Source organism: Halichoerus grypus, chromosome 14 (genome assembly GCF_964656455.1).
Source record: "Halichoerus grypus chromosome 14, mHalGry1.hap1.1, whole genome shotgun sequence".
NCBI lineage: Eukaryota > Metazoa > Chordata > Mammalia > Carnivora > Phocidae > Halichoerus > Halichoerus grypus.
Genome location: NC_135725.1, coordinates 52,228,379 through 52,243,660, shown reverse-complemented (window position 1 = coordinate 52,243,660; position 15,282 = coordinate 52,228,379). Strand labels below are relative to the sequence as shown.

At 43.6% G+C, this 15,282-nt stretch overlaps 1 protein-coding gene across 5 annotated transcripts in view; it reads left to right on the top strand.

Annotated features, from left to right (window-relative positions):
- The window catches only part of MOB3B (MOB kinase activator 3B), a 204,158-nt gene that overhangs the window by 62,632 nt on the left and 126,244 nt on the right, over nt 1-15,282 (top strand). For all 5 annotated transcript variants that reach the window (XM_036106384.2, XM_078061326.1, XM_036106383.2 and 2 more), the window contains exon 2: nt 5,171-5,793. In XM_036106384.2, coding sequence (XP_035962277.1) covers nt 5,376-5,793 — 418 coding nt within the window. In that variant the 5' untranslated portion in view covers nt 5,171-5,375. The remainder of the gene's footprint in view (nt 1-5,170; nt 5,794-15,282) is intronic.

Sequence of the window (15,282 nt, the reverse complement as noted above, 5' to 3'; positions counted from 1 at the left end):
GAACCAGCATTGTACGGAATGCTATTCATAACATAAAATTGGATTATAGCTTCTGCCCAGGGGGCAAAACTTATGACTTGTTCTTTCCTTTCTGGAGACTGGACAAGGACAGAGAATAACAACTGCGTTGTTGCTAGTGTTCCACTTTCATTAGCCAAAGAAGCTTTCCACATGGGGCTGCAGTGCCATTAGTAGCGTCCACATTCTGTCTGGCATTTATAGAAAGTTATTCACTGGAGACCTCCTGGGCTCTGGGCACTGTGCTCTCCAAATCAATCCAGATCAATAGACCTGGTCATTGTCACCATCTGTCAAGGCATTTGTATTCAAAACAGTGAGTTTCCCCTCATTCTTCTTAAACACACACACACGTACGCTCACACACTGAAGACTGTTTATGAAGCAAACTGTCGACAGAACAACAAATGGAAGTTTATTTGTCATCCCTCTACCCAGCCAGTCAGGCAGCCCTCCAACTCTGTGCTCCTCAAACATATACTTCTGAGATTTTGTTAAAGTGCAGACTTAGATCTGCTAGGTCTGGAGTGAGGCCTGAGCGCCTGCATTTCTAACAACCTCTCTTAGTAACCTAAAGTGTCATCCAAAGACAGTAGATTTGGCATCACCAGGGAGCTTGTTAGAAATGCACATGCTTAGGCATCACCCCGGACCTACTGGATCTGAACCTGCATTTTAACAAGATCCCACCTTAACATCTGAGAAGCACTGCTCTAACCATTTAATAAACCTACTGTATAAATTATGGGCAGGGGTCCTAAAGGGGCTCTGAGTTGGTCAGTAAGGCCAAATGGATTTCCTATTCCCTTTTTCATTTCAAAAGTTTTCTGGGTATCTACCCCAATACAGCATTTGACACTCAAAGACACAGATGCCTTTTGGTTCAGCCATTCAGTGGTATGATGAAATTGTTATTATCCATCCTGGATCGCCAATGTCTTTAAACATGGGAGCCCACCCACCAATCTATCCCATCTCCAGAGAACTTTATTGTAGGTGAAAAAGTTTGAGCAGAAGAGACATCCTCAGGTTTGAGCATGTCAGAATGGTTAATGCATTTGGATGAGCACTAGAGGAGATAGAGTTTCTGTTTCCTTATCTGTAAAATGGAGATAAAAATACCACCTGTTCTAGCTTCCTTTATAGTCTTGTTGTGAGGAGCTTTGAAACCTACATGTGAAGGAGCTTTGAAAACATAAAAATGTTCATGAGGCTTTAAAGCAGATTTAGTAAGAAATATGATTTCTTACATATGTTTCAGTGCCAAAGAGTTCTGGGTTCAAAATTCAGCCTTACCATTTACTAATTTTGCAATTTCTGCCAAATTATTTAATCTAGTTGAGCCTCCGTTTCTTTCTGTGCTAAGTGGTCATAAAAACATCCACCGTGCAAGACTGTCGTGAGGATTAGAATGTTAATAATATGCGTAAAGGATCTGGTGTATACTAGAGTTTAATAAATGGCAGCTGGTAGTGGCACATTAAGGGACGTGACGGCGAAATAAATCCTCCAAAGATGACTTTTTTCCCCTCCAGTAAGCCTTTTACGTTGACGCAAAAAGAAAGGGTGACTTTAAAGCTGGTTAAAGTTTTGAATAAATGTCCAGCCAGTTCAAGAGATTGATATCTTCAAGTTCATTATCTAAGTATCTCTGGAAGAAAAATCTCTAAACTTCATATGGGGTTTTAATATTTACTGAAATGTTTGTGAGTACCAGCCACTGCAAGGCTTTGTGACAAGGAGTTGCTATGATTATTCTGTGTCATGAGAGGTGCTAGAGGGTCTTTCGGGGGGTGTGCATAGGAGCCTGCCATCATATGGGGGAAGGTTTCACATTGGTGTCCATGCAAGCAGATACTCCAGGCCCCGGGGAAACAGCCAAACAAGTGATACTGAGGCTCATGTAAGGCAATGAAAGAACATTGTTCTGAGGGCCATGGTAACTGATGGCACCCTCATTATCAGAATAACAGAACAGCCAAGTCTTATTTGCTGGAGACATGAAGGGGCAGCTGTTGGGTGGTCAGCAATTAAGCATTTGTGATACAGAGGGACCATTGTTTTTGTGTTGTTTTTTTTTTAAGATTTATTTATTTATTTGAGAGAGAGAGAGAGCACAAGCAGGGGGAGTGGGAGAGGGAGAAGCAGGCTTCCTGCTGAGCAGGGAGCCCGATGCGGGACTCGACCCCAGGACCCCGGGATCATGACACGAGCCAAAGGCAGACGCTTAACCGACTGAGTCACCCAGGCATCCCGATGTTTTGGGTTTTTTTTTTTAAGATTTTATTTATTTATTTATTTGAGAGCGCGCACACGTGGGGGGGGGAGGGGCAGAGGAGGAGAGAGAGCCAGAAACTTGAGCAGACTCCATGCTGAGTGTAGAGCCAAGGTGGACTCGATCTCACAACCCCTGAGACCATGACCTGAGGTGAAACCAAGAATCTGACGCTTCGCTGACTGAGCCACCCAGGCGCCCCACTATTGTCTATTTTAAAAGAAAAAAAAAAAAGCCAACCTCACCATCCTTTCTCTATCTTCCCAACCTCTAGCTCATATTTTTATTTTGGAAAAGCACTTTTAGGGCCCTCAGTTTTCTCAAACCTCTTTCCAGGCCGACTAAGCCTTTGGGAAGGTATTCTTTTCAGGGAGAGATTGCCAGGGGTTTGCAGAGTTTGCGTGGTGATGTCCTTCGTGGTGATAGTTTGAAGCACCCCGGAGTGTGATTTCACAGATGGCCTCAGGCAGAGAGTGCCACGGGACCTGCTTTTCCACATGGATCTCTTTGTGGGGGGTGTTTGTGTTCAACGCCATGAGAGGAGGAGAAAAAACCCACCTCGTAGATGTGGCATTTCAGTGGAAAGCTAACAGGAAGAGAGTGAGATAAGAGGGAGGAAGTGAGCAGACGGGGGCTGCCAGGGGTGGCCAGAGGAGGCTTGCACCTGAATGATCAGCAGTTCTGACAAAGAGCAGCTTGTGAGAGGGAGTACGCATGTCTCAGGTGTTTTTGTTTTTATGTTTTTACCTGAATGACCTAAGGTTGAATGCATCACCATGCCATGTTTGAGTGTGGAATAGCAAAACCCCATCTAAGTAGGGCAAGAGCAGTACAGTAGGATCATGCTCCAAGTTCATTGTAGCAGATTCCATGATGGGCTCTTCTGAATCTGGCTGCAGCTGTTGGCCCATTTTGCTAGGGCTTGATCCACGAGTGGATCAGTTATCTCCTCTCTGTTTCTAAGCCACAGGACACAATCGTTACCTCCAGCCAATCTATACTTGTGGTCTTTAGGGAATTTGTGGATGGAAGGTCTGGGTAAAGGGACTTCAGGAACCAGCAGGAAAGACAGGTTGAAGGGCATCACTTCTTAGAATATAAGGCTATGTGGAAAGAATATTTACTAGGAGTCAAGAAACTCGATTTCAATCCTAACTATGCCCATACTAGCTATGGGATGTTGTTAGGCAAGTAAATTTCTCTCTTAGAGACCCAGGGATAGTGATAACTACTACAAATCTACTATAAACCACACCAGGATTTTGTAAGGGTCAAATGAGGTAATAAAGAGGAGAGTACTGAAGACCAAAGCTACACTTTCCAAAATGGTAGCCACTAGCTGCATGTGGCTCTTTGAATTTCAATTCGTTCAAGTTCAGTAAGATGAAAAATTCAGTTCTTAAGTCACACTAGCCACATCTCAGGTACTCACTAGCCACATATGGCTAGTTGGTGCCATATTGGACAACAAAGATAGAGAACATTTGCATTATCACAGAAAGTTTTGTTGTACACCCCTGCCTCAGAACTCTAGGGTATGATATCAAAGGTATAAAGGATGAAATATTACAGCGGTGATAAATGCTGTCATAGTTAAGGATTCTTGGAAAGAAACAAAACCCTCTCAAGTTAGCTGAAGTAAAACAAGAGATTTATTTATTTTTTTAAAGATTTTATTTGTTTATTTGAGAGAGAATGCACTAGAGAGAGTGAGCGTGCACAAGCAGGGGCAGAGGGAGAGGAAGAAGCAGGCTCCCTGCTGACCAGGACCTTGGGATCATGACCTGAGCCAAAGGCAGATGCTTAACCCACTGAGCCACCCAGGCAATTGAGCCACCCCGGGATTTATTTGATTAATTCAGGGAAAATCTATGGATCTCAAGGGCTTCAGAAATAATTGGAACCAGGGGCGCCTGGGTGGCTCAGTCGTTAAGTGTCTGCTTTCGGCTCAGGTCATGATCCCAGGGTCCTGGGATCAAGCCCGGCATCGGCATTGGGCTCCCTGCTCAGTGGGGGGCCTGATTCTCCCTCTCCCACTCCCCTTGCTTGTGTTCCCTCTCGCGCGGTCTCTCTCTCTGTCAAATAAATAAATAAAATCTTAAAAAAAAAAAAGAATAACTAGAACCAATTCCTAGAAGATTAACAGGAACTCAAGAAACCACTGTCCTCACTGTTTCTCTTTTTCTCTTGTCTTCTTCCTATAGCCACTTGTGCTCTTATATCTGTTTCTCTGTATGTCAGTGACATTTTCCTTCTCCTCTCCCCTCTCCTCCTCTTCCCCCCCCTTATTCTCCTTCCTTCCTTGTTCTTCTCTCCTCCCTTCCCTCTCTGCAGAGCAGCTTTCTTAACTGCACTGCATGTGGTCCAAATAGGGCTCAACGAGGCCCAGTTTTCATTGTTTCTCAGGAACAATGCCTGACAAAGGCTGGGCCCTGATCCCAAATTCCGAGGAGAGATATTCTTATTAGCCAGCATGGTGTGATAGCCACCCCTGCTCCAACCAGTTATATTTAAGAGCATGGGGTAGCGATTCCATGCTTACTCAATAAAGGCAGTGGGGAGTGCTCTATAAAGGGGCCTATGTGGGATGGGAATGGGCGCTTGACCAGCATGTTCATGTTAACCTCTTGGAGAGTCCATTAGCCTATGTCCACACAGGGAAGAGTTGCCAGAGATTTGACCAAGGCCATGAAGAAAAAGAGTTATTTGTGTGGTTTGAATCACCATTACACCATTATGCTCGGGGGTTTGGCGTGTCCTCAATATCCTTATACCTGGGTGGAAATAGGTACTGGCAGAAGCGAGGTGGAAATCAGATCTAAGCATTTGTCGTTCTTACATGCAAACTGGGTACTAATAAGACCCTTTTCTCTTCAGCCTTTAGAAAGAAACATGAGGTTCTCTTGGAGACTATTCAAGAGGAAGGTGGAAGGGGCCGCCTAAAAGAGATTAAAAGCTGCAGACCGCAAGCCTGGGGCCAGAGGGCTGGCAGTGGAAAACCCTGCTGGGTTGTGACCTCTCCCTGAAAAGTTCTAGGTGCCTTTTTGCTTCCTGCAAAAAAAAGGAAGAGAAGGAGAAGACCATGTCCATAGCCTTGAAGCAGGTGTTCAACAAGGACAAGACCTTCAGGCCCAAGAGGAAATTTGAACCTGGCACACAGAGATTTGAGCTCCACAAACGGGCTCAGGCATCCCTCAATTCAGGTGTGGATCTGAAGGCGGCTGTGCAGCTGCCCAGTGGGGAGGACCAGAACGACTGGGTGGCGGTGCACGTGGTGGACTTCTTCAATCGGATCAACCTCATCTATGGCACCATCTGTGAGTTCTGCACCGAGCAGACCTGCCCCGTGATGTCGGGGGGCCCCAAATATGAGTATCGGTGGCAGGATGACCTCAAGTACAAGAAGCCAACTGCCCTCCCAGCTCCTCAGTACATGAACCTTCTTATGGATTGGATCGAGGTCCAGATCAACAATGAGGACATATTTCCAACCTGTGTGGGTAAGTCCGTGACCAGCTTCTTGCTTATTTTGCTGCATCCCACCCAAGCTCAGAAAGTTTGCAGAGGCTTCTTCTAGGACTGTCTTTAAATGCTGGGGAACACCTATTGGTATTTCCCTAAATTCCACTATACCAGCAGTGTCCTTTTCCACATCTAAGAACCCCCTTGAAATTTAAGAAAACAAAACAAATAAAACCACCAAAATACCAAAAAACCATTTGTGAACTACTTACAGTTATTTTGTGGGCCTCAGTGGTACACATTCCACATGTTAGGGAACATTGCCTTGGTGAGATGTTAGATTTGATCTTGCTGGCTTCCTTAGGACTAGACTCCAAACCCACCCAGTTATCCTGGTAGAATTTTCATTTTTTGGCTAATTAGTTAAAGTTTCATTAACTCTGGTGCATTTATTGGTATTCGTCTCTCAGGTTAGGGAATCCCAGTGTGAGAATCCATGTGCTTGTTTGGGGATGAAGCAAACAGGGGTTGGCATTCTGGGGAAATAGTGATCCTGGCATTCTGTTCTGCCCACTCCTGATCATTTGTTATTAATCCCAGGCTGTCCTGTTAACTGTGGACTCTTGTGTAAGCTGCTGGACCCACTAGGACACTTGAAATGCAAATGCTTTCATTTGCTTGGTGCTCTGAGCCATAAAACTCTTCAAAGGGAAGGACCAAACCTTATCTCCCTTTTATATTTCTTTATGCTGCTGATAATTGGATTTTCCATGCACTGACAGGCTGAATTTAAAATTCAGGTTTGGTTTTGTTTTGGTTTTTTAGGCCTGAGATTCAGTAGGAATGAGCACTCTCCTACTTCCACTCTTGTGTTTCCAGTATCTAACACGGTGCCCTGGAACCTTTGTAGGCGCTCAGGAACTATCTGTGGAATGATTGAGAAAATACTTGTGCTGTTGGACAGTAGTATTAAAAAGCTCTGAGATGGTTTGGGATATAAAAGAAGCATTTGGAACACATTGTTGAAATCCCCTCTAGATGGGATGTGTGTGTCTCCATGTGGCATATGGGAAGTTGAGGTGGGTGTGGGGGGGTATGGAAGTAATTAAGCTAATACCAGGGGGGAGAAAAGTGTATACATTGCATGTACATCTTGAAATATTCAGCACGCAAACCAGTTTGCTCAGAATCACCCTGCTGCCTTGCTTGTCCAGCTCTCGCCTGCTCTTGCTCTGTGCTGTTCCTTGCTAAGGAAGGAGATGGTGTGTGTGCTTGTGCAAACTCCCTGGGCTCACCAGCACAGGAGGAAGAAGGCAGGGTTCCAAAACTCCCCCAGCCATATAACAGGCACCGCAGGGGGATGGGACGTTCTTAGGTTCATATCTTTTTGTACTTTCATTGACTGTCAGAGGCTTCTTTTGTTGCTAGGAGGAATTTCGCCAACTGCCAATGCTCTGTGCAGAACATGTGATAGCAATAAAGATAAATAAATGTGGGCAAGGATACGTCCTCTTCGTCTTTCCCCTTCTGTTTCTGCTCCTTGGTGCTTTGAACTCTGGGCACTTCTGCTGTCTCTGGCAGCTGTGGTTACCACATAGAGTTGGTGACCAGAAATAACATCGCAGAGCCATGGTGTGTTACTTGAGAGTAAGGAAGCTTCTGGCAGTCGGCTTGGAAACTAGGACATCATAGATGGTTTTAGACTTTACTTGGAGGAAATCAGCGGATGCCGCCATATCCCCCAGAGTCACTGACTTTGCTGTCTTTTTCCAGACATTTCCTTAGCCATTCGGTGGACTTGCAGAACATACTCACCTGGTCAGAATCCTCTGTTTCAGCTCTGCCCAACCTTTGCTCCATAGTACATAGTTCTGAGAGATCTTAATAGGTGCACTGTGCTTTTTTTTTTTTTTTTTTGTCCATGGAAAATAAGTTGGGAACTGCTGAATGAAAACAGTTTCTTTACTGCAGGACTTTTAATATGCTAATGTGCATTATAAATCTCTGAGAAAGGAATACTTTAATATGTAGTATTTCCTAATTTGAACCTGTATCTTTTTTTTTTTTTAAATGAAGCACCATTAGCATCTTTGGGGAAATGTTAATCTATATAAGTTGGAGTTGTCAAACATTTGTTTGTTTTAGAATTACGTGGGCCTTCTTTTCAAAATGCAAATTCTTTGACCTTCCCCCAACTAAATTAAAATCTCTTAGATGAGACCTAAGAATCTGCACTTGTACTAAGCACCTGCCACTCCTCTGTTTATTTTAACTGCCCAGAATGCTTTTCATTCCCCCCCAAAAACAGTCTGTATCTTACCTCTCTGGTTTTATCCGTCTTGTTTTCTCCTTCTGGAATCCCCCATCTTCTCTAACTAGTGAATTTTCCTGCATCCTTTATACCATGTCCTCTGTGAAGGCTTTCACCCATTAGAATGTAAGCCCCTTAAGGTTATGGAATGTCTTTTATTCATTTAAATATTTCAGTACTAAGTCCAGTCTTGGTGGCTTACAAGTTATTGAATGGATGGATAGACAGATCGATGGATGGAAGGATGGAGGAAAAAATAATCTTTATAAAGTCCCAACATGTCTGTAGTGCTGGTGATCAAAATTTAAACAGAACCTCTGAATCCCTTTATCACCCTCCTCAGTATATCCTGCACCTTGCCTTCATAGAGTTTAATTTTCTCTGTTTAATTTTTCCAACGTGAAATGTTAGGGGTCAGTAAAAACCACTGCCATCCACCATTACCCTAAAGGTCTTCATCAGCATCCTGCTCACCTCTGTCATTTGCCCTTGGATTAAATTGTTTCTATCTTTTGAAAAAAACTTATCTTTAGGAGCCACTTTCTCTGTTAGAATTCATTTCCTCCTCTTCTTCCTCCCCCTGATTCCAGCCTACTTTTCATCTTTTTGATCTTTGTCTGCCGTGAGTCATTATCATGGAAATGATCAAGATGTCTGTCAGGACAAAGTAAAAGAAGAATTCTCTGCTAACAGCAGACCCTGGGTAGATGAGAAATGGGGAGTTCTGCTTAGCATTATGGCTTTGGATCCCAGGCATATTTCTGTGTTCTTGCCTGGGAATTGGGAGGGGTTCCGACTTCACCTCCTCCCCACTGTGATCCAAGGAAATAGGACCGGAAAATACTGACAGATGTGAAGGCTTCACCCTCAGTTAGGTATTAAAGCATATAAACAGCTGTTGATCTCTGCCATTGAAACATGGGGGGAAAGAAAAGCTTTCATCTGTTCCTGGATCCTAGTTTAACTAGGATACCCGTACTATTTTGAAGTCGAGTGTTCTCAGTTGGGAGCATACCAAACAGATGTGGCTCCCTCGTGAACCATAGTCTCCTCCACTCCCCGTTGATCCCCTTCAGCTTCCTTTGTGAAAAAGTCAACAGATGTCCCTGTGAAAGCTTCTAAGACAGCAGTAACTTTAGAAGCAGAGGCCTCCTCCTCTTCCATTGTATCTCTTCAACCACTTTTAGAGATAACAGCAGAAAAATAGCTACATCCTTCTTCTTTATTCTATTGCCTGTCTAGTTAACAATAATTTTCATGTTCTAGCCCTCAGCTTCTCTGTTTTTCTGTTATATAATAGGATGTAATATCTTAGTTCTAACACTAAGGAAAAAATGAGTGGAAAACTTAGAGCTCCTCCAACTCATGTTTTTAAAAAGTCTCTGTACAGGAGGATTAAGAACATTTAAAAATTAATTACATGATCTCACCTACCTTTATGGTTTTAGAATAGACGGGTGTCAGGGAAGGAGAGAGCAGGGAAGGAAAGCGAGAAAGGCGAGGGAGGGGACTCACGTCTCTTGACCTTGCTAAGAGCAAGCTGTTAATCTTTCTTAATTCTTGCAATAACTAAATTAATTAAATATTCCATTTTACCACTGAGGATGCTGACATTTAAACAAGCTCAGGGGCTTTCCCAAGGTCGTACAGCTAATAAGTCATTCAGAAGTCAGAGTTTGGGTTGAAGAGTAGTGAAAAATCCATGCCCTTGTCCCCCCCTACCATTCATAGCATGAATCTTTATTTTGCAGATTTTCCTTCTCATGGCTAAAGATTTCTCAATCAGTGGTTCTAGGAGGTTGTCTAGGATGGAGAAAATTTTACAAAACCTGATTTTGTTATAACTTTTAAGGAAGTGATTTTTTTTATTTGTTTGTTTTATTTTGTTTTGTTTGCTTCTTTTTAAAAAATCACCACCGAAATGCCTGGAGTGTGTGTCCAGGCACTGTAACTGTTTCCATGTTACATTCCAAGATTGGGGAAGGGATGACTTAGCCTCATGAAAACACTTTGTGAGCCTGTAATGACCTATTACTACCATTCGTTCGTTCATTCATTCATTCAATGACTGCTTGTCAAGCACCTGCTCGGAAGCAGGCCCTATTTTAGGCACTGAGAGAGCAAAGCAGAGTTCATGTCCTTGAGCAGCTTCCATAATGTCCAGAATGTCTGGTTGCTCTGTACGGTTTTCTACAATGAGTAGTTTGTTCAGTGGTCAAGTGCATTGTGGAAATAGTCGCATCCCTTTGGCATGAGGCTACAGCTGAGTTTCATCCTCTCTCAAAATATTGTGGCAGGAAACGTGAGACTATAAAAATGTCCGTGGGGAGAACTTTTCAGACATGAGGTGTCAGGGAACTGGGTTTATAATTAGGCTTTAAATTTTAACTTTTTTTTTTTATTGTAGGTCTCCCTCATTTTTTAGTTTTGATATAAATCTGTATAACACTGGTAAGACAGAACGTACATCAGCAGAATGTATTTACATTACGTGTGGTAGAACTAGCACTGGACTTGCAGAGACTTGAATTAATTCAAGGAGCTCTGCCCTCGCGAGGTGTTCTGTGATGTTGGTAAACACATAATTGCTGAGCTTACACGTTTCTGTTTGTAAACTGACAACTGTAATTCAATCTCATAGGACTTTTGTAAGGATTAAAGGAGGCCGTGTGAGTAGAAACAACCAACCAGAGCCATAATCACCTCTAAGTGGTGCTGAGAAACAAATGTGTTCATTGCTTTTCTCTCTCTGCATACATTTCTGCATAACTACCAACCCAAATTCATGGAGACCACTGGGCAGTTTCTGAACAGTATCCTAGAACAATAAAATGCATTATAAAAGACTCAACAAGATTTTTAAAAGTTAGCAGTCTTCATTGCCGAATTGCTCTGTCATGGGGTTATAATCTCTCCACAGGTTGTCATCTCTCAAAGACTTTGGGAAATTTCAATGTTTTTTAAGGAGCTAGAGTTTTGGGGATGAACACCTAACTATAGGGAAAAAGCCATTTGGTTGGGTCTTCTCACTTGGTTTTCAGAAAATTGAGCACTGAACCTGCCCATGTCCAGTGTTAAACCAGCTAACCTCAGCAGAGGGTGGGTACAGGTTAGTGGAGAAGAGGGGAGATAGCCTACCGGTCACATCTGGGACAAGCTACTCAGTAAAATCAGTGTTGGGCAAGGTTACCTCAATTTGATCTCTCAAGAGGATGGGGAAAAGGTTCTCAGGTAGCTTCGTGCCAGGAATGGAGCTCCCAAGAAAGCCTTGTGAGCTAGCAAGTTTTCCCAAGGCCCTGGAAACATGATTTGCCTTTGGGATCTAAGAGATTGTTTGGCTTTCTAAGAATTTACTAGTTGGGAGGGCTCTAATAATAAAGCTGCCATCTTTTGGACAGGTACTACCCTAAATACTTTACCTACATTATGTCATTTAAAATGTAAAACAATCCTCTAAGGCACATAGTATGATTTCAATTTCACAGATGAGAAAGATTAAGTACCTTGGCCAGGGTCACACAGGCAGGGCTAGGATTCAGACCCAAGGTGGCCCAACTCCGTAGCCATGGTCACAACTACTCCAACGTCCTGAGTCTGTGACATTCGTATCCCAGAACCAATACCATCCTTGATTTACCCTTGCTTGTTACAGATGTTAAATCCTCTCTGGGAAAAGTCCTAAGACAAACCCAACAGTCACAGTGAGGAATGTGAAAATAGGGCCCCGCGTCTGATAGAAATTATAGTGGGCCCTTACTGATGGGAACTCCAAGGTTCTGCTTTTTTTTTTAAAGATCTTATTTATTTATTTGAGAGAGAGAGAGAGTGTGTGTGTGTGTGAGCAGGGGGAGGAACAGAGGGAGAGGAACAAGCAGACTCTTCCCTGAGTGTGAAGTCTGAGGTAGGGCTTGCTCCTAGGACCCTGAGATCATGACCTGAGCTGAAATCAAGAGTTGGACGCTTAACCAACTGAGCTACCCAAGTGCCCCGGTTCTGCTCTTTTTAAGAACTTTCTTCCTCTGGGGTGCCTGGGACCCCAAGTTTGTTCAGTTGTATATTCATGGAAAACTTGCAGACACAGTTGAATCCACTCTTCCACACCCCCACTGGCTACTGGAGAATTGATGGTCTATTTTCGATGGTCACAATTCCCTGCCTTGTTAACCCAATACTGCAGTGACTTGGTGGCTCTGTTAATGAGGACAGTGTTAAATAACCACCCCCACTCAACAAATCCCAAGAGATGCCTCTGAAAAATGGTGAGTGCCTCCTTGTGATAAGAAGCAGAGAAGAAGGGAAGTAGATACAGGGAGCTCAGAGGACCTAGAGACTGCCCTGTAAGGGAAGGCTAATTACCTACTGTCCCAACCTGCACTGAGTTCTCCATTACCTGTGCTGTGCAATTTTAATGAGCCAGATCTCAGGTGACAAGTTGTTACTTCTCAGCATCAGTTGGGAAGGCAAAAGGGATATGTGATATTCAGTGGAAAACAGAGATGAAAAACAAGCTGAAATGGGCCGGGGGCGGGGCATCTGCTGCTTTAACTTGGTTAGTGAGTGTAGACATGGCGTCCTTCCTTAGCCAGGGAAGGCTACACTATGGAGGTCAGTGCTGCATGGAGAAGCAGGCCAGCTCAGAGCCATGCTGTAGGGGATGTGGAAATATATCTGGAAGTGCAACGGGATGGACAAAAGTGACTTAACCAGAACTCTTGCCCAGAACAGAGTATGGAGTTGGAAGGAACAGTGGTACAAGCCATTTGGAGTGAGGATGAGACCCCTAAGCATGTACTGGAATTCCCAACTGACTTCTACAGAGAGCACAGGTTTATTTATCTAAGCAGGGCTCATCTGCAGAGCCCTGATACCAGAGGCCTTTCCTCTCTGCCCTCCCGACCAGGGCTCTGCCTCCCTACAGATAGGGTATAGATACTTAAATAATGTCATTTTGAAGGGAGATCCAATTATTGGCCTGCCCTAGATCTCCATGTGTAGAGAGTGATTCATTTCCTTTAAAATACCTTGTAGGTTTAGGGACATGTGTTGTCTGTAAGGTCTCTGCAGGCAGGACCTTTCTGTCATTTTAGCTTTAATAACTCATGCTAAATTCATAGTCTAATTCTAACCATGTTTTCCTTCACATAATCAGCTTTTCCATTAAGTCTTCTTCTAGTAAAATGGATGCTTGGGAAAATGAGCCAGTTTGGAGCGGGGGGTGGGGGGGGTGGGGGGTTGGCGCGGGGGGTGGCGGTAAAAAGGAACAAAAGCATTAGTATCTGCCAGACATGACTTTGAATCCCAGTAATCAACTTTTACTAGCAAATCTTCAGTCTCTCTAAGCTTGTTTCTTCATCTATAAAATGCGTGTATCAGTAGCTACTTTATGGGATTGTTGACGGTATTAAATAACATGCTACATTTCAAACACTTAGCTCAGTGTTGGATATGCTTTAAACGTTCCTTCCCTCAGCATCACACGGTATCAGTGTGATGAAGTAGACGTGTCAGGTGAATTGAGGTGAAGAAGGAAAGAACCTCGGATAAAAATCCACGAATTATATCAAGCATCTGACTGTGGAGTTGATCATCCATGTTCCCTTCCTCTTCTGCTACATCTCGTGGAGCCAGTGGAAGAAAGGGGAAACTTGCGTGGGATGAGATTAACCCTGCTTGGCCTTGACTGCTGGGGCCAGGAGCAGGTCCACAGTAGGACCTCAGAAGATGCTTCACATGCATAGCCTGTGTGGGCCGCACCAAGCCGATTCCACCTTCTTGTTTCCGCCACAGGATGCAGTGCTTGGCAGAACACTTCGCGCTAAGTGGCCACCTGGAGAACTAATGTATTCCCCAAAATAGGAAGGTGTGGAATTTTTTGTCACTTGGCTCACATTTTCATTTCTCAGAGAAAGTTCAATATTTAAAGAAAGCTTGTCAAAGAATCCTTTTATTATGTGAATACCTCTTTAATGGTGTGTCTCATTGATTCTCAGGGCATGCCTCTGGAAGTGAAAGTGTTTGTCTTCATGGAGAGACAAAATGAATTGTTAGTGTCCTCACAGGAAACGGAGAAATCACTCTTCAAAAGAAGCGATAGGTTTTCGGTGTTTCTGTATTGCTCAGCCCGGGATCCCAAGAGTGGAGAGCAGTGATAAAGGGGGACACTGCAACCGACTGCTGAGTGTTTGTTTTGTTGCTTACCCCCAGTCCTGTCATCCGGGAAGGTGCCGGCGATGACAGGCTGAAGTGAGGAGCGCTGACGCTTGGCAAGGCAGCACAGTGAAGCCTCAGCATCTGGGGACGACCAAGAATTACTTGTGGATGACTTCCTTCAACATCACCTTGGTTGCTGGGCCCAGCCAGGAAGTCCTACCGTGGATCCTGTAAGAAGCAGAGGGAAGGAAGTTGTTGAATATTGGGGATTTACCTGTGATGGCCCCTCATCAAATATAAACCATCCATATTTTGCCATCCCAAAGTAGGGAAGAAAAAGCCTATAGCTGAGGGCATCTGTCTTCCCATGTCTTTGAAGAGAAATGTGAGCAAATATGTTAATCACCTATACCAAGGTCCCTAGGAAACTATCTGTGGGCAGGAACTGTCAAAACACATGGGATGTGTTCTGATGATTTTATTTCTGTTTTCCAAAAGTAGTATAGGACGAATGGCTCATCATCAGTCCAGGTTCAAATCTGTTCCTTGCTTTATGAGCTCTGTGACTTGGCAAGCCCTGAACCTCTCTGAGCCTGTTTCCTCATCTGGAAAATGGGGGTAGTAATGATGATATCTGCTTTGTAAGGTTATGAGAATTAAGTGTCATAATGCACATGAAGCTCTTCGTGAGTTCCCAGCAGAGAGTTAAGTGCTGAATAAATTTGAGCTTTATTTCCTTTTTGCAGTGATATAAAAAGGGGAGACTTGTGATTTACTGCAGTTTCTAATGCCTGATTACAGAGGAGAATTTCTCCTGCAGCATTCTCTGCACACTCCCTTTTCCAACTGAAATAAAAATTGAGAAAAGTTATTGACCATATCGTAATTATAGTAGTGATCTTGGAAAAAAAATAATTTCCACATCCATTAGAATCCCAGTTAAGAATCAAAACTTGAACACCAGCTGAAAGCAGTAGATTCCATTTTTTCTGTAGGGCAGTAAAATTCCAAAGTTTAAAATACAGTAGTAGTCATATTAACAAACATGTATTACCTATTCTGGGCC